Below are 18,727 nucleotides of genomic sequence, written 5' to 3'. Positions count from 1 at the left end.
TGCTATTTCCCGTCTTTGCACAGGCGTCAGAGTCTCCACCGACAGCCCCTCACCCGCATTTGGCAGGTGGAGTCGGCCACCCCCCCAAGATGCCTTGTGAACCTGTCCACTTTCCATTGACCTGGCCTCCACCGCATGGTCATTGCGTCTCTCCGGGCATTTCCAGTAGCCCACTGGTCCTCACCCTGCACCCCTCTCCCCTCCAGTCCCTGCTTCTGACCTGTCCCCCGGACCCAGTGAGGTCTGGGAGTGGGTCAGAGTTTCTTCGTGTAAAACAGCGATCGTTCTTGAGTGTCTGACCTGGAGCGTTCCACACCCAAGTGCGTGCACCCACACACACACACACACACACACACACACCTCAAAGCTGCCGGCTCCACGTGTATCAGACACTGGGACCGTCACGTGTGACAAACCCTTTTAGTAAAGGGCTTGAAGACACGCAGAAGTATGCAGCCTGCCTTCTGTTAGTTACAGTCATGGGGCCACAGGCAAGTTCTGTAACTGGTCACACGTCTCCCCCATAAAATGAGGAGGGTAACGCCCACTCACGGGGGTGCTGCGGGCATCGATAAGGAACTAGACCATGCATCCAAGCCTGGCACGCGTCACCTGCTGATGCAGAGTTGAGAAGGCCCACTCTTCCGGAAGGAGGACGGAAGGGCAGAGGTCTCTGCCAGGCCTCGCTCCGCGGGGGGACTTCCGCATTCACACCACTGTATCCCGACGACAAGCCGTGTGGCCAACCCCACCCCCCACCCCCGTGAGGTTCTGCCGCTGGCCAGGACCCCCTCAGATAAGTGGCAGGGGCCGGATTCAAATAGTCTGTACCCCCCAGAGTCTGAGGGAGCGTGTTCCACAGGGGTTCGACTGATACTTTCTTTTTCAAGGGGATGAACAATCAGTACGTCCGCCGGGAAGTCTTCTGCGGAAACACCTGCCACGAGCTCAAGCGTTTCTGGGAACAGGAGATCGGCAAACAGACCTACTACAGACAGTCGGAGGAATATCGCCTGGGAAAAAGCGCCCTGAGAAAGTACGTGGCTCGTTTCTCGTTTGTCTATTTTTTTTTTTTTTTTTTTACTGTTCATTCGATTTTAGGAATAGACATTTATTTATTTACTTTTGAGAGAGAAAAGAGCATGAGCACGGCAGGGGCAGAGAAAGGGGAAGACAGAGGAGGATCTGAAGCGGGCTCTGCGCCGTCAGCCCAGAGCCCGACGCGGGGCTCGAACTCATGGACCGTGAGATCATGACCCGAGCCAAAGGCAGACGCTTAACCGTCTGAGCCACCCAGACGCCACTAAAAACAAAATAGACTTTATTCTTTAGGGCAGTTTTAGGTTCACAGCAAAACTGAGTGGAAGATAGAATTCCCATATCCCCGGCCTCCCAGGCACAACCTCCCCGCTGTCAGCATCCCCGCCATGAACACACATGGGCGAAGCATTACTGCCCTTGTTTGTCTATTTTTTTTTTAAAGCAAAATTTATTTCCCCAGAAGAATGCCAGATGGGCATCTTAGAGAACATCATTATTTTAATTTTCCCGGCGTATGTTCCTGCCATCACCTATACTGACGGGCAGCAATTTTTTATGTTTGCTTTTCTTTTTTTTTTTTTAATGTTTATTTATTTTCGAGAGAGAGAGAGAGCGTGAGAGTTGGGGAGGGGCAGAGAGAGGGAGACAGAGGATCCGAAGCAGGTTCTGCGCTGACAGCAGAGAGCCTGATGCGGGGCTCGAACCCACGAACCATGAGATCATGACCTGAGCCAAAGTCGGACGCCCAATCTACTGAGCCATCCAGGCGCCCTTGGGCAGTAATTTTTAAAATTCTTCTACATTAACAAATGTACCCTTTGATCCGTATCTTTAGAAATGGAAAAATCTCCCCTCTGTCACCCTTTCTAGTGCATGGGGGTCACCCTAAATTTGGGGAGCAGGTCAGCAGATGAGCCCGTAAAGAGCAATCAAGCAAAGGAGACCGTGACTGATTCCCAGGGCTCGTCTGGGTGAAGACATGGGACACCCTGCGAGGTTCTCTGAGAGGGGCTGATGGGCGGTCACCCCTCTGCCAGGCATCCCTGCGGCAGCCAAACCAGTCCACCCAGGGCAGGGCGGCGACTCCCTTGAGCAGACCAGGGCCGCCATGGCTGTGGGGACCGCGGCGGGTCACCACCCGCACGCGCCACCTCCACTTCGGAGCCAGTGAGGGGACAGGTCCATCTGGGTCCTCCGTCCCCATGGAACAGCTCAGCCGCCATCTGTTTGCAGAGGGCACAGCTTGTGTATGGCCGGGGGGATCGGCCCGACGGTGGGGCTCGTGACTCCACGCTGCCAGTGCGTGCTTGCTGGGCCAACGACACGCACCAGTCTGTGCGACTGAGACTCGCTGTTGCCTTCCAAGCGCCCTCCTGAGTCCCAAGGGGAACCCAGCCTCTTGCACGTATGGAGAGCTGCTGGTCCGCATTCCTGGCCACGGGCAAGGGGAAGCGGGCTGTTCTCGCTGTTGGAGCACCGTGTTAGGGCGTCTCCTCCGGGGATTGTCTGAGAAGCCGAGGTGGGCGGTCAGCCATTTCTGTGGTCCCTGCCACCTTCCTTCCCCAGGCCAGGCCACTTAGCACGCCGTGCACGCGTGTGCCCCCCGCTCCCGCCCCAGGGAGCGTGCAGAAGGCGTCAGGTGCGATGGAACTGCCTAAGGAAGATGCAGAAAGTGAGGTGCACGCCGAGGGATGAGCAAACCGGCTCCAGTCTGTTAAAGCATGACAGGGGCGTCTGGGTGGCTCAGTCGGTTAAGCGGCCGACTTCGGCTCAGGTCATGATCTCGCGGTCCGAGGGTTCGAGCCCCGCGTCAGGCTCTGTGCTGACAGCTCGGCGCCTGGAGCCTGCTTCGGATTCTGTGTCTCCCCCTCTCTCGGCCCCTCTCCCTGCTCACACTGTTTCTCAAAAAAGGAATAAATGTCAACAAATTAAAACATGACAATGTATATGCACGTTGTCCATCTATGCAACTTAATGGAAGACCGCAGGGGGACGCTTTCTGGCTGGTGGGACGGCGAGACTCGAATTTGTTCATCCTTCTCCTCCTCTTCCCATTTGAACCCGGTGGCCTCCTCCAGAGGGTCTCTGCTCTTACCCGCTAATCCGTCTTGTCCCGGCACAAAATGGAGGAGATGGCCCAGTTCATTAGGCTGTTCCGAGGCTGGAACAGGATAATGTCAGTTCCTTCTGCCCCGCCCAACCCCCAACCCCACCCCCCCCCCCCGGCCCCCGCACGTGGCCACTTAGTCCAGGATTAAATACAGCAGAGACCAGACGCCAGAGGAACGGCCCCAGCCCCTGTGGTCTCTGGGTGAGCCCGCGGATCTCCCCGTGCCTTCATTTTCTCCTTATGACTTTTCCCACGGACACTAGGAGGAGAGGGCTGTTGGAGAGTCCCCGCCTTTCACCAGCGGGGAGCGGTCGGTTGGTAGTGTTGTTCAGAGTTCCACAGCCCTACTGATGTCTTGCCTCTTGTTCTGAAATGTGGGTACTGAAATCCAGCTGTCGTTGCAGATCTGTCTCCATCTCCTAACAGCTCTGTCGCATTTCGTTTCGTGTATTTTGAAGCTCTGTTTTCATACAAATGTTTAAGATCGTTACGTCCTCTTGATAAATTGACCCCCTTGTTGCCAAACGACCCTCTTTCTCTTTGGTAATGTCCTTGGCTGTGAAATCTACCTCGTCTGATATCACACTCCAGCTTTCTTTGATCAGGGTTAAGATAGAATATTTTCCCATCCTTTTGATTTTAACCTATTGCCACCTTCATATTAAAGGTGACTTTCCTAAGCGCCTGGGTGGCTCAGTCAGTCCTTGATTTTGGCTCAGGTCATGAGCCCAGGGTTGTGGGATCGACCCCCAAGTAAGGCTCTGCACGGAACATGGAGCCTGCTTGGGATTCTCTCTCTCCCCCTCTCTCTGCCCCTCTCCCACTTGCTCGCACTCTCTCTTTCTCTCTCTCTCAAAATAAAATAAAATAATAAAATAAAACAAAAAGCGATTTTCCCGTAGGCGGCCTCTATTTTAATATCATTTTTTTTTCAACGTTTTTTTTTTTGTTTTTTTTTTGGGGGGACAGAGAGAGACATAGCATGAACGGGGGAGGGGCAGAGAGAGAGGGAGACACAGAATCGGAAACAGGCTCCAGGCTCCGAGCCGTCAGCCCAGAGCCTGACGCGGGGCTCGAACTCACGGACCGCGAGATCGTGACCTGGCTGAAGTCGGACGCTTAACCGACTGCGCCACCCAGGCGCCCCTTAATATCATTTTTTATTCAACTCAACATCTTTTCATTTTAATCAGCGGTTTACATCTTTAACGTTAATGCGCATGATTGGGTTTAAATCTGCCAGCTTGCGATTTGTCTCCTGTTCGCTCATCTGTGCTGTTTTTCCTTTATCTCTTTTCTGCCTTCTTTTGGGTTAACTAAATGGTATTTTATGATTTCATTTTATCTCCTCTGTCGGCTTTTTAACGCCATCTGTTTGTGTTATTTTCAGGGTCGCTTTAGGGCCTCCATCACCGTGTGCCTTTGAGGGCCACCTGGTCTCCCATAGGGAGGGTGTGGGAGCCTTACAGTGGCCCAGCCCCCCGCTCCCCCTCCAACGGTGCAAAGTAAAGTTTCTCTTCCACACACGTCATAAACCCCACGTGACGTCATTGACAGATTTGCTTTCAGACACTATCTTCTTTTTTTTTTTTTCAATTTTTTTCTTTAAAGTTTATTTTTGAGAGAGAGACAGAGACAGAGCGCGAGCAGGGGAGGGCCGGAGAGAGAGCGAGACACAGAATCTGAAGCAGCTCTAGGCTCTGAGCTGTCAGCACAGAGCCCGATGTGGGGCTCGAACTCACGAACCGTGAGATCCTGACCTGAGCCGAAGTCGGACGCTCAACCGACTGAGCCACCCAGGCGCCCTAAGGAGATTTAAGTAGTGAGGCAAAATTAGTAATATGCACCCACGCGATCGCCCTTCACTGAATTGTACAGATCCCGACTTCCATTTCGGGCCATTCTCCCTCTGCTTGACGGGTTTCCTTTAACATGTCATGTGGGGACAGGCTGTTGGTGCGAGTTCCTCCCGCTCTTGCATGGCTGAAGACACCTTCACTTCTGTGTTTGAAAGACAGCTCTGCCGAGTGAACAATTCTAGACTGACAGGTTCCCCCCTCCACAACTCCAAAGACGTTGCAGCCCCAAAGGGAAAGTTTGAAGGGTTAAGATTAGAAGAGACTGAACAGAAGTGAGAGCTAAAGATATACCTACAAAATATAAAATATGCATATATTTAAATTTGCAAGTGCTCTGCATACCTTTTAAAACCTGAATGCACACACAGACACCTTCAGGGGGGCAACAAAAGGGGGGGGAAGGAAGCATCCCTGAGCCAACAGCCGTGGAAATGGCTGCTCCGTTTGCGTGTTCGGTGTCTATTTTCAGGCTCAGAGAAGGATGGAGGCAGAGACTGGAAGCAAAGCTGAGACTTCAGAACAGCCCAGATGAGACCAAAAAGCGGACAAACGTTGGCCGGGAGCATCTCGCTTCGCTGACCCAAGAGGATTCAAAGCACTGAGGTCACTGCGCCAGGAGAAGTCCATGCAAATGCCCGAGTCCCTGAGCTATGCCACACAGATGTCACACTGCCCCCGACCCGTGACGGATCTACCCGCGCGTCCTCCCGGGTGCCAACTGGGAATTATCAGCCAAGTCGGTCCCCTCCACGTGGAGGCCGGCATATTATCCCAAGTGTCCCTAAAGATGAGGTTATTTAATACCAGAGTTCCATGCAGCATGCTTCATTTCCGTATCGTTACCTTCCGATTTTGACGTCTACGTATTTTAAATTCTAAGCCCACGCGGGGTGCTGATCTTCCTGGTCACACTTTATAAACATCGCCCAGCAGTGCTGTTCCACATCTCTCCCAGAAACAGTTTCAGGTGATCCTTTCCCTTGTTTTCTTTTTATGAGGCACGTACCCATCTGCAAGAATAGCAATATTGTGAATAGTCGTAAAGATAAGGTTTGCCCAGAGATTGATCTGAGGCTATTTCTCCTGCATGTGAATTTAATTGGCCTCCTGAACCGTTCGATCAGATCAGGATAACTGTAATAAAACTTGGTTGCCCGGCCACCACGGATGTGCATGCCCTGTGTTTCATTGCTTTATTTTATTTATTATCATCTTTTGATATTTCGTTGTTAAGTGATCTCTACACCCAACGTGGGCCACAAAGTCACAACCCCAAGATCAAGAGTCACACACTCTTCCAACTGAGCCAGCTGGACGCCCCTCATGGCTTTGTTTTACATCCCACACACTGGCACTGGTTACCTCTCTGGCTGAGGTATATCTGGCCACCCAACAAAGTGTTTGCTGTATACATTCTGGACTTTGAAATGGCACAGTCACTCCCCAGCAGAATCTCAGGTCTCCGGTATACCGTTGCTGCTTCCAGAAGTGCAGACTGAAACTGGGCCTTGGCAACAGTTTCCGGCCAGCGCAAGGGCTCCGAGAGACCATGTTGTAAAGTATCTGAAAGCTGGAGGCACAGTGTTACCGTGCCACACCGAGGGCAAGGTAGGGACAATTCTGAACAGAGCAGATATGGTGCTTCTGTCCTCTAAGGGCCCTCATGTGCCAGAGAGTGCTTCCATCCACACCCCCAGGGAGCCCAGAAGGCTCATCCTGGCAATGGGAGCCACCTGAAGTTAAGAAGTGCTGGGAGAGGGGTGCCTCGGTTAAGCTTCCGACTTCAACTCAGGTCATGATCTCATGTTCCGTGAGCTCGAGCCCCGTGTCGGGCTCTGGGCTGACGGCTCGGAGCCTGGAGCCTGCTTCGGGTTCTGTGTTTCCCTCTCTCTCTGACCCTCCCCTGTTCATGCTCTGTCTGTCTCTGTCTCAAAAATAAATAAACTTAAAAAAAAATTTTTTTTTAAAGAAAGAAGTGCTGGGGGAACATTTGCCCAGGTCCCTTACCCACATGATCCAGAAAACAGGGCTCAGAGCCCTTCCTGCCTCTACGGTGTCTCATTCAACATGGGATTCAATTCAACGAATAAACTACGAATTCCAGCTGGGTTCATGTGAGAACACGGTGATGAAAGAGGAATTTTCACTGGGTAGGAGGAAAACAGGAATTACACAGAGGGAAAAAGAGAAGTCAGGGCTCGCAGGCGAGAGGCTCTGTTTTCATGAACTGCGGTGGGGCTAAATGCAGGGGAGTGAGGCAGGAAATACAGGTGAAGGTTCTTTCCATGACTCCTCTCCCACGCGTCAGGCACTGTGCTGGACCACCAGAACACCGCAGAGAAACCCAGAAGCGCTGGCCCCGGAGGCTACAGGCTGAGCAAGATGGCAGAAAAGTCAAGGCCATGGAGTGCAGGGGACTTTCACACTGAGAGCCACAGCAGGCAAAGGTGCCCACTCTCTAGGCGACCCGTTCTTCTGGTGTAGGGAGGACCTCTTTTATTTCTTTTTTTTAAAGTTTATATATTTATTTTGAAAGAGAGAGAGAGCAAGCGGGGCAGAGGCAGAATCTCAAGCAGGCTCCACACTGTCAGTGCAGAGCCCGACGCGGGGCTTGAACTCACGAACTGCGAGATTGAGCCCTGAGCCAAAATCGAGAGTTGGCCACTTAACGGACTAAGCCACGCAGGTGCCCCAAGGGGAGGCTTCTTAAGAACAGGCTAGTTAAGGGGCGTCTGGGTGGCTCAGTCCGTTAAGCGTCCGACTTCGACTCAGGTCATGATCTCGCGGTTCGTGAGTTCGAGCCCCGCGTCAGGCTCTGGGCTGACAGCTCGGAGCCTGGAGCCCGTTTCGAATTCTGTGTCTCCCTCCGCCCCTCCCCTGCTCAAACTCTATGTCTCTCTCTCAAAAAAAAAAAAAAAACGTTAAAAAAATGTAAAAAAAAAAAAAAAAAAGCTAGTTAAGTAAACACGACCCGGGTGAAGGTGAGGTTCGGGCTGGTGGGTCCTGACAGCAGAGCTAGGCTAGGAGTGAGGAGAAAGGGTAGCGGGAGCTGAGTTCGCAGAAGTCAGCACCCGGCCTTGCTGGCTGGGAAACCTGGAGCTTTTCCCGAGGGTGTCGGCAGGCGAGTGCCACAACACCTCGGTTTTGGAGGGTGTCCCCGCACCGGAAGGTGGGGAGACAGGGAGGGGAAGCCACCAGGAACTTCTGCAGATACCTTCTGAGAAGCGAGAAGGTCTACACCAAGGGAGAGAAGCAGGAATGCCATCTTGTCACGGTGCCGGAGGCGAGTCCATCATCTCAGGGCCAGCGTTGTTTCTTGCCTTGCGGACTGCCACCTTGTCACTGTGTCCTCACATGGGCAGGGGATGAAGGGGAACGTTCTCTGGGGCCTTTTTAATGAGGACAGCAATCCCATCACCGGGGCCTCACCCTCCTGACCTCACCCAAATCTCATCACCTCCCAAAGGCCCCATCTCCCAATATCAACACATGAGGGGTTAGGGCTTCAACACATGAATTTGGGGGTGGGGGTGGGGAGAGGAGAGGCCACAAATCCATGGCAGAACGGGATGCTTTACAACGTTTTTTTTTTTTGTTTTTTGTTTTTTGTTTTTTATTTTTGGGACAGAGAGAGACAGAGCATGAACAGGGGAGGGGCAGAGAGAGAGGGAGACACAGAATCGGAAACAGGCTCCAGGCTCCGAGCCATCAGCCCAGAGCCTGACGCGGGGCTCGAACTCACGGACCGCGAGATCGTGACCTGGCTGAAGTCGGACGCTTAACCGACTGCGCCACCCAGGCGCCCCAGAACGGGATGCTTTAAATCAGAGCATCAAGTCCTGGACACATCCCATTTATAAAACTGACCGGGATCAACACAGCAAAAGCTTTGAGAGCTCAGCTTTGGTGTGGAATCCTGCCCGGGTTTCAGACCGGCCTGTGGGTAACACACAAGCAGCCGCCCACAAGAGCATAGCAAAGGCTTTGAAAAATAATTGACATTTAAAACATAGCCCACAAAAGGGGGCCAGGACATGCGTTCCTAATATAAACAGACGGACTGCCTGCTAAAATAGATACGTAAAAAGGAGGGAGACTCATAACCTTGTCCTCCAAATGCCCAGGATACCATCCAAAATCACTCATAACAAGAGCCAAGGAAATCTCATACTCAAATGAGAAAGGATAATCCGCAAATACCAGTACGGGGACAACACAGATGTTGGAATTATCTGACGAGGATTTTGAAGCAGTTATATAAATGCTCCAACAAGCAATTACAAGCTCTCTTTAAGCAAATGGGAAAAGTAAAAACATCTCAGCAAAGACATGAAAAAGACAAAGAAGAACCAACTGGAAATTTTAGAAGTCAAAGATACAATAACTAAAGTCAGCAAACTACAAAAATAACACTGGCCGAGCGTAAAAGCAGAGTGGAAAATACAGAGGAAAGGATCAGCGAGCGTGCAGATAGCTAATAAAATTATCTAATTTGAACAAGAAGAAAATCATTTTCTTTTTTTTTTCTTTTTAAGTGATCTCTATGCCCAACATGGGGCTCGAACTCACCACTCTGACATCAAGAGTTGCATGCCCTACCAACTGACTGAGCCAGCGAGGTGCCCCAATAATTTTCATTCTTTTTTAAAATTTATTTAATGTTTATTTATTTTTGAGACAAGGAGAGAGAGTGAATGGGGGAGGGGCAGAGAGAGAGAGAGAGAGGGATACAGGATCCAAAGCAGGCTCATGGTGACAGCAGAAAGCCCAATGCAGTGCTCGAACTCACGAACCGTGAGATCATGACCTGAGCCAAAGTCAGACACTAACTGACTGAGCCACTCAGGTGCCCCCCCTCCAATAATTGTCTTTTTAAAAAAAGGAACGTAGTCTTAGGACCTGTGGGACAATAACAAAAGATCTAAACTTTGTGTCACTGGAGTTCCAAAAGGAGAGGATGTCTGCCTTCACCACTTCTATTCAACATAGTGCCACATCTAGCCAGAGCAATTAGGCAAGAAAAAGAAATAAAAGACTTAATCTCTGTTCACAGATGACATGACCTCATATATAGATAACCTTAAAGATTCCACAAACACTTCAAGATTCCACAAACACACAAAAGAAACTGTTAGAACTACTAATAAAGGAAATCAGAAAAGTTGCAGGATACAAAATCAACATGCAGGGGCGCCTGGGTGGCTCAGTCAGTTAAGCATTTGACTCTTGATTTTGGCTCAGGTCATGATCTCACGGTTCTGCCAGCAGAGAGCCTGCTTGGGATTCTCTCTCTCTCTTTCTCTCTCTCTCTCTCTCAAAATAAATAAATAAACATTAACAAAATCAACAAGCAAAAGTCAGTTACATTTCTAGTACACCAACAATGAGCTGTCTGAAAAAGATTATGAAAACAATTCCATTTGCAATGGCATCAAAAAGAATAAAATAATTAAAAACTAGCTTAACCACAGAGGCAAAAGACTGAAAACTACAAAATACTGCTGGAAGAAAGTAAAGAAGACACAAATTAATGGAGAGACATTCTGTGTTCATGGGCTGGAAGACTTGGTATTGTTAAGATGTTAGTACCACCCAAACCAAACTACAGATTCCGTGCAATCCTATAAAAAATCCCAATGGTATTTTTTTATAGAAATAGAAAAATCCATCCGAAAATTCATATGGCATCTCGAAGAATTTCAAATAACCAAAACAATCTTGAAAAAGAAGAATAAAATTGGAAGACGCCTACTTCCTGATTTCAAAACTTTTTACAAAGCAAAAATAATCAAAAAAGTGTGATGCTGGCATAAAGACAGACATATAGGCCAAAGGAATAGGATAGAGAGCCCAGAAATAAGCTCCCACAGATGTAGTCAAATGATTTTTGACAAGAGCGCCAAGACCATTCAATGGGGAAAAGGACAGTTTTTTCAACAAATGATGCCGGGAGACCTGGATCTCCTCACACAAAAGAATGAAGTTGGACCCTTACCTCACACCACATACAAAAATTAACATGAGGTGCCTGGGTGGCTCAGTTGGCTAAGCGTCCAACTCTTGGTTTCAGCTCAGGTCACGATCTCACGGTTTGAAAGTTTGCGCCCCACATCGGGCTCTGCACTGACAGTGCAGAGCCTGCTTGGGATTCTCTCTCCCCCCACCTCTGTCCTGTGCTCACTCTCTCTCTCTCTCTCAAAATAAATAAACTTAAAAAAAATTAACTCAAAATGGATCAAAGACCTAAATGTAAGGGCTGAACCTATAAAACTCTTAGAGGAAACATAGGGGGGAAGCTTTATGACATTGGATTTGGCAATGATTTCTTAGATATTACTGTAAAAGCACAGACAACAGAACACAACAAATTTGCCCTACAACAAATTTTAAAACTTTTTTTACATCCAAGGACACAATCAACAGAGTGAAAGGCAACCCATGAAAATGGGAAAAAACATTTGCAAATCATACATGTGATAAAGGGTTAGTATCCAGAATATACAAACAACTCCTATAATTCAACAACAAAAAATAAACAACCCAGTTCAAAACTGGGCAATGGATGAGAATAGGCATATTCAAGTGGAAATTCAATAGCAGTCTCCAAAGAAGATACACAAATGGTCAATAAGTACATGTAAAAATGCTCAATGTCACTAATCATTAGGGAAGTGCAAAATAAAACCGCAAATGAGATACCACTTCACACTCATAGGATGGCCACTATACCCCAAAAAGAAAAAAGAAAACAAAACAAAACAGGAAATAAAATGTGTCCGTGCAGATGTGGCAATTGAAACGCTTGTGCACTGTTAGAGGGGATGTAAAAGGGGGTATGATGTTGCTATGGAGAACAGTATGGTGGTTCTTCAAAAGAATTAAATATAGAATTGTTATAGGATCCAGCAATCCCACCTCTGCCTATATGCCCAAAAGAATCGAAAACAGGATCTCGAAGAGATCTTTGTATACCCACATTCCTAGCAGCGTTATTCCCAAGAGCCGAAAGGTGGAGTCAACTCAAATGTCCATCAACGAATGAATGAATTAAGCAAAACGTGGCGCATCCATACAATGGAATATTGTCCAGCCTTAAAAAGGAAGGAGTATCAGACACCTGCTACAGCATGAATAAACCTATAGGACGTTATGCTGAGTAAAATAAGCAAATCACAAAGGGACAAGTACTGGATGATTTCAATCAGGCCCGCATGCAATGGAGAAGGAGCAGTTTCTGAAATAAAAAGTGGGAAGTGTACTGAGTATAAAATAATGACAATCCCCACAGATCCAAGGGGACTGCGACCAAATGGCAAGCACCCACAGGACCTCAACAGACCTCCCTACTGGGGCCCAGTCTCACTCCCACCCTCATCGTCCTGAGCAGACTCTGCCCAGGACTAAACTCATGGGCTGCGTGGCCCCCACAGCAGCCATGTTTGAACCACCCAGCTCGGACCTGACTTGGGTTCAGAACAGAGCATAGGACAGACTCAGCAGACATTTCCCCAGACGGTGGAATGCGACCAAGAAAGAATCTATTCTCTTCCGGGCACCTGACCCTGTTGGTTCATGGAAATCTAACAGCTCTAGGGACCACCGCTGTGAGTGGAAAAGTGGAAAGCAGAGAAGTCTAACTGCTAGGAAACAGGAGGGAAGGAGATGCCTGGAGAAAAGGCACAGGAAGGGGAAACAGTACCTTCCAGGCTTCTGGGCAGCTTTCCCCTCCGGTGCTTTCCAGGAGTCCGGCTGCTTTCTGGCCTCGGGTTCCATGAGGTACTGCTGAGTTCATGGGATGAATTCCTTCCTTGTAAGCTACCTGAAGTTGATTTCTCTTACAAAATCACAAATAATATAGATTAATGGGGATTTCAGGGTGTTGATCAGGAAGGAAGGCTGTTCTTTGTTGTTGTTGTTTTTTAATGTTTATTTACTTTTGAGAGAGAGAGAGAGAGAGAGAGCAAGTGGGGAGGAATGGGGAGGCGGGGGACACAGAATCCAAAACAGGCTCCAGGCTTTGAGCTGTCAGCACAGAGCCTGACGACGCAGGGCTTGAACTCACAAGTGGTGAGATCATGACCTGAGCTGAAGTTGACACTCAACCAACTGAGCCACCCAGGCGCCCCTGCAATGGTCAAGTCTTTAGGTTCTTTAGAAGCAGGGCCTCCCACATCCCCTGTGACATCAGCCGGAACACGAGGCCCCAGGCTTGGGACAATGGTCTAGAACACCAAGTTACAGCTTAAGGGGAAAACATCGGTCTGAGACATCTGGTAGGAGGGGATATTCCTGGGAGGAGACCACCCAGAGTCTGCTCTTCCTGAGGACTAAATTCTGTAGACATACTCCTCCTAGTTCCATCTCAAGGGAACCAAATAAGCTGGGCTCTCCAGAGCAATCCCAACTTCAAATGTGCTACCGATATCTGACCCTGTGTCAACATTTTTGGTGAAGAAATATGGCCACCATAAATCTATCCCAAGAGGCTTCCAAAGGTTTTTCAAAGACATCTCTCTCGGGGCGCCTGGGTGGCTCAGTCGGTTAAGCATCCAATTTCAGTTCAGGTCACAATCTCGAGGTTTGTGAGTTTGAGCCCTGTGTTGGGCTCTGTGCTGACAGCTCAGAGCCTGGAGCCTGTTTCAGATTCTGTGTCTCCCTCTCTCTGCCCCTCCCCCTCTCTCAAAAATAAATATTACAAAAAAATTTTTTTAAAAAGACATCTCTCTCAAGTACATAGTACTGCTTACCCCCCAGAGAAAGGACCTGGTGATCAGAAGATTCTGGATGGCAGGTATTTCACAAGGACCAGGGAGCTAGTGCTGCTGTTAGTTTTGAAGCCAGAAAGCACCTTCTGTATTGGGCTAACTTTTTATATAATATAAGTACACAGGAAAAGAATGCACCCTGCATATTGCTAGCTGGGTGACCTTAGTCATCTAAGGTCTGAGCGTCAGTTTCCTTATCTTCAGATACAGTTCCTCGTGAGTCAAGTACAGTACCTGACACGTGCTACGTTAAGCTAGGCAAACCGACAGTGACAGTAAGAGGGTAAACAACTGAACAGATCACGAAGCTTCCATGGATGATAATGTTCAGAGTTACCAAAGGCCTTCCAGTGAGCGCACTTGAAGGTTGCCCCTACATTAGGCTTTTAAAATCAAAGCATTTTTTTCTTCTAAGAAGGTTTTTCCAGAAAGCTTCTCCACCCCCCGCCCCCAACTTCCACCAACCCCCAATCTCATTCTCTCTGTAACAGATGCCCCACCTGCCCAGATACTCACACCAAAACCCAATCACCCCCACTCCCTCCCTTCTCTTAGCCCTCCCCTCTCTCGACTACTCACAAATCCGCAGAAGTACCTTCCAGATGTCAATTCTACCTCCTAAAGTTTACAAGGTTTAGAATCGAGCCACTACACCCTTGAACAAGGGTGACAGTAATTTTAAAGCAGTTGAAATGTATCATTTTTATGCCGCTTAATTTATCAGAGAAGCTCAGAGTCCCCTGTCCTCACGTTCTCCGGGCAGTTGCCGCCTCATTTCCGTGAGCCCCTCAGGAGAGATGCAAAGGACTGGCCTGATGGGTCATAGACAGTCACTCAACAAACTTTGTGGAAATAGTGTTTTCAAAATGGAGTGTTTGCTGTTTGTGGGTTCAAGCCCCATGTCAGGCTCTGTGCTGACAGCTCGGAGCCTGGAGCCTGCTTCGGATTCTGTGTCTCCCTCTCTCTCTGCCCCTCTCCCACTCATGCTCTCTCTCTCTCTATCTCTCAAAAATAAACATTACAAAAATAAAATGAAATGAAGTGAAATGAAATGAAATAAAATAAAATAAAATAAAATAAAATGGAGAGGAATATGGAGGAAGAATCCTATTCCCAAGTCACTGCTCAGTCTAGAACATTACCTCCTCAGGACACTGTTTAGAAACTATAAAAATGGATATCTCAGAGCCTGTCTGTTTGGATGTCTGTCTGGTCTTCTAAATGGGGGATGGAGACTTGGCACAAGTCTTGGCCGCTTCCATGCTGGTCTCCAGTGCAACGTGTGTGACCCATCAGAGAGAACGATGAACTAACTCATGGCCAAGGGTATGATGAGTGTGGAAATAGGAGTTTTGGATTTGGAGACCCCATTCCCATGGGGAGGGTTTTATTTGAGGTGTGCTGACGAGTAAACCTGTTTATAAAAGTCCTATTTCTGAGTATCCAAAAGAGATGCCTAGAGGCGCCTGGGTGGCTCAGTCAGTTAAACGTTCGACTTCGGCTCGGGTCATGATCTGACAGTTCATGAGTTCGAGCTCCGCGTCGGGCTCTGTGCTGGCAGCTCAGAGCCTGGAGCCTGTTTCAGTTTCTGTGTCTTCCTCTCTCTCTGCCTCTCCCCTGCTCGTGTTCTGTCTGTCTGTCTCTCTCTCAAAAATAAATAAACATTAAAAAATATTTTAAAAAAAGGAGATATCTATCTTTTGAAATACCCAAGAATTGCTGACCTTGGGGGCTGTCTCCTCTTCTCAGGCTGAATCTGTACTGAAGAGATTTTTATTGATTGGTATGTTTTGCTTACAAACGTTTTAGATGCCTTTTTTGTAAGGCGCATAAATCCAAGCAGCATGAAATTGCTCTCATAGGACTGATACATAAAGTAAAATGTTCACGTCCACTTGTACGGATGTAACCTGTCATTTTTAAGGCTCTGCTGGAATTCTCTTCCAGAAAAAAAAACACATTTTTTTTTTATGTTTATTTATTTACTTTAGAGAGAGAGAGAGCAAGCATGAGCAAGGAAGGGGCAGAGAGAAAGAGAAAGAAAGAATCCCAAGCAGGGCCCACACTGTGAACGCAGAGCCTAACTCGGGGCTTGAACCCATGAACTGTGAGGTCATGACCTGAGCTGAAATCAAGAGTCGGACGCTTAACTGACTGAGCCACCCAGGCGCCCCTAAAAAAACATGCTTCTTTGGAACCTGGTTTAGTTCCTGGAAAATAACTGATGTATAACACAGGATTCCTTTGTTCGAGGTCAAAAAAGAGCCTTAGAAGATGTCTCACCCCTTGAAGCCCATCGGCTTCGTTCTGTCCCATTGGCGTGGTGTCTTCTCCGAGGTCTGAACAGTCCTAATTGTTGCTCTTTGGGAAACTTGACTCCCTGGAGGTGAGCAGACACGGTCTCCTCTCTCTGATGTAGGAAGGGGCCACCAGGTTAAAGCACCTGCTGGGCTGGAGGCCAGCTCTGGGAGAACTTGAGAAATGCAGTGGGAGAAGAGCTTGAAGGGAGGGTCCAGCTACATGGTCTGGCTATGGGGAAGGGCAGATAAAGTTAGCGTGGGGCCGGGAGGGGCCGGGACCCACCTCAGCGGGGCTCAGAGCCTGAAAAGGGAAGGCAGAAACTTGGGCTGCCTTGGCATCCGGTACAGCCCTAGGGTCTGGAACAACACTCACAATATGTTATGAGACACAAAACTTATCCGGTGGCTGAATGAATGGAGCGTTTGCCTTATAGCACAAGCACCCTGCTTTCGGAGAAACTCCTAAATATAATACCCCATTCAAAGCAGGGCTGATGTCACTCGAGGCTTACTTCCTCCTGCTCTGAGCAGACTGCTAGCTCAGTTTGTCTGAGGTAGTCAGCATCAAACGGGCTAACGTTGGTTGCTAAGCCTCAGAGGCTTCCCCCTTTTACAAGACCACTTCCTGACCAGGAAGCTTTCAGTGTTTCATAATTGTCCAAATGTTTCCATTTGGAAATGCCTCTAAAGTAAAGGGCGTTACAAGGGTGTGATGTTTCTGGAAACTTCCCACAACCTTCCCACCTCCAGGTGTTCAGCAGCTCCTCTGCCTGTAGTTAACAAATAAACGTGACGGGACATTTATACCTTGAGAGGCTTCAGTGATGGGTCGTCCGTGCCCCATCTTCATGACAGCGACCTCATTCAGATCTTACCATCCCCAGAGTCTGTACAGAACTCGAGACAAGAAGAAGGAAAGATAGTGAAGAAGGCAGAGGAGAGAACGAAACTGAGGAAGGTAAAACCCACAGAGGAGAAAGCTGGCTTCGTTTTCTGGAAAGACTCTCCCACAGGGGTTAGAAGAATCCATTCTTGACCCGATTCATCTGACTGACAGAGGCTAGCCAGATTCATTTAGTTTGATTAGTACAACATGCAACTCTGCCAGCTGTGAACAGGACTTCAAGCCTCAGGATGAAGCCATGTCGTCCAGGGTCCTGGACGCAACCAGCGGAACGAATCCCATCAACCGTCAGGGATTTCTACCTAAGAAAGCAGGCGGCTCTCTCCTGAAGTTTCTGTGTTGACTGTTCTTGGCCCGAGGGTATTAACCCGGGCTTGGCAGAATCCCGTAGCAACTGCAGACGCCGTCTTAGCCTGCAAGGAAGAAGGCCAGGGAGATTCCACCATCCAGACCAACCCGGCCAGTGAGCTGAGGCTGCCCTGAATGTCTTCGAGAGCCGAGGAAGTATCACTGATCACTAGTTGATCAGCTTGTCCCTGATCAACTAAAATCAGGGACAAATGTCATATCGTCCCATCAGGACTCAAACCCAGATCAAGACCACCATCTCCCAAAGAAAGCGGCTTTCCTGGTTTATCAAGACCCCACGGGGATGGCTCTGGCCCCCACAGATCTATGCTTCTCTGTCCCCCTGGCTGCGGTCCTTGTGGTCTCTGTGAAGGACCAAGACTTTCCCTTGATCAAGGCCAACGACCAACTCTCAGCTACATCCTGCTCACCTCCCTTTTCCTGTGTTTCCCCTGTTCCTTATTCTTCACTGCCCTCCCAACAAAAGCACCTGCACACTTCATCTGCCCTGGATGCAGTAAGGGCTCTGTCACTGTCTTCTACGGTGTCCAGGGATATCTAGGCTCTGTGGCCCCGGGGAGCACCGCTGGGGCTCTCCTGGCCAGGAGTCTGCCTGACCCCGTCAATGAAGCCAAGTTCAAGCATGCCGGTGCCCCGCAATGTCTGGGTCACCTCCCTCCTCGTCCATCACAGCACCAAGGGGAAGGTCAACGGGGCCATGGAGATCCTTTCTGTCTTGGCCTCCAGCGCAGAGCTACTAGGCTGCCTCTTTGCCCCCGAGGGCTTCCTTATTATTTTCTTCCCAGCTCTGGTAAGAACACCCTGCAAGAGGTCCCAGGGAGGATGATCACCTGTTACACGAACTGAGAATTTCGCATAGAAGTGGTAACCAGGGTGTGTGTTTTCTATTGCTGCTATAGCAAGTTTAGTGGCTAAAAACAACACACATTCATCATCTTTCAGTTCCGAAGGTTAGAAATCTGACACAGAGGTCATTGGGCTGTGCTCCTTTCTGGAAGCTCTATAGGGCTGAACCCATTTCTTTGCCTCTTGTAGCCTCTACAGGTTTTCGGTCCCGCCCCCTATCTCTCAGGCCACTCCCCCTCGTCACATCTCCCTCTGATTTTCTTGTTTCCCTCTGCCGCTTTTAAGGACCCTTGTGATGAAGATGGGGCCCACCCAGATAACCCAGGATAGTCTCCCCATCGCAAGTCCTTAACGTAATCACGTCTACAGAGTCCCTCGTGCCATGTAAGGCGACTTATTCAAGGCCCTGGGGATTAGGTCATGGATATCTTTAGGGGACAATTATTCTGCCCACCACACCCAGCAACTGAAGCACTGAAAAGGCAAAACAAGAGTTCTCCAACAATTACAGAAAGCCGCCCCTCTCCCTAGGG

At 49.0% G+C, this 18,727-nt stretch overlaps 1 protein-coding gene across 1 annotated transcript; it reads left to right on the top strand.

Moving 5' to 3' along the window:
• Nucleotides 1–893: 893 nt before the first annotated feature.
• On the top strand, nucleotides 894–5,612 carry FAM240A (family with sequence similarity 240 member A). The gene is made up of 2 exons (XM_058727199.1): nucleotides 894–1,036; nucleotides 5,480–5,612. Exons 1-2 carry the CDS (start codon nucleotides 894–896, stop codon nucleotides 5,610–5,612), a joined length of 276 nt encoding a protein of 91 aa, XP_058583182.1.
• The last annotated feature ends 13,115 nt before the right edge of the window (nucleotides 5,613–18,727 follow it).

This window comes from Neofelis nebulosa, chromosome 4, assembly GCF_028018385.1.
Source record: "Neofelis nebulosa isolate mNeoNeb1 chromosome 4, mNeoNeb1.pri, whole genome shotgun sequence".
In the NCBI taxonomy this organism is placed as follows: Eukaryota; Metazoa; Chordata; class Mammalia; order Carnivora; family Felidae; genus Neofelis; species Neofelis nebulosa.
The sequence above is the reverse complement of the archived record's forward strand: the minus strand, read 5'-3'. Positions and strand labels throughout refer to the sequence as shown.

Coding starts and splice junctions, on each gene's coding strand:
- FAM240A (XM_058727199.1), top strand. CDS start 894: ATGAACAATCAGTACGTCCGCCGGGAAGTCTTCTGCGGAAACACCTGC. Junction 1,037..5,479: donor GGAAAAAGCGCCCTGAGAAA/GTACGTGGCTCG, acceptor GTCTATTTTCAG/GCTCAGAGAAGGATGGAGGC.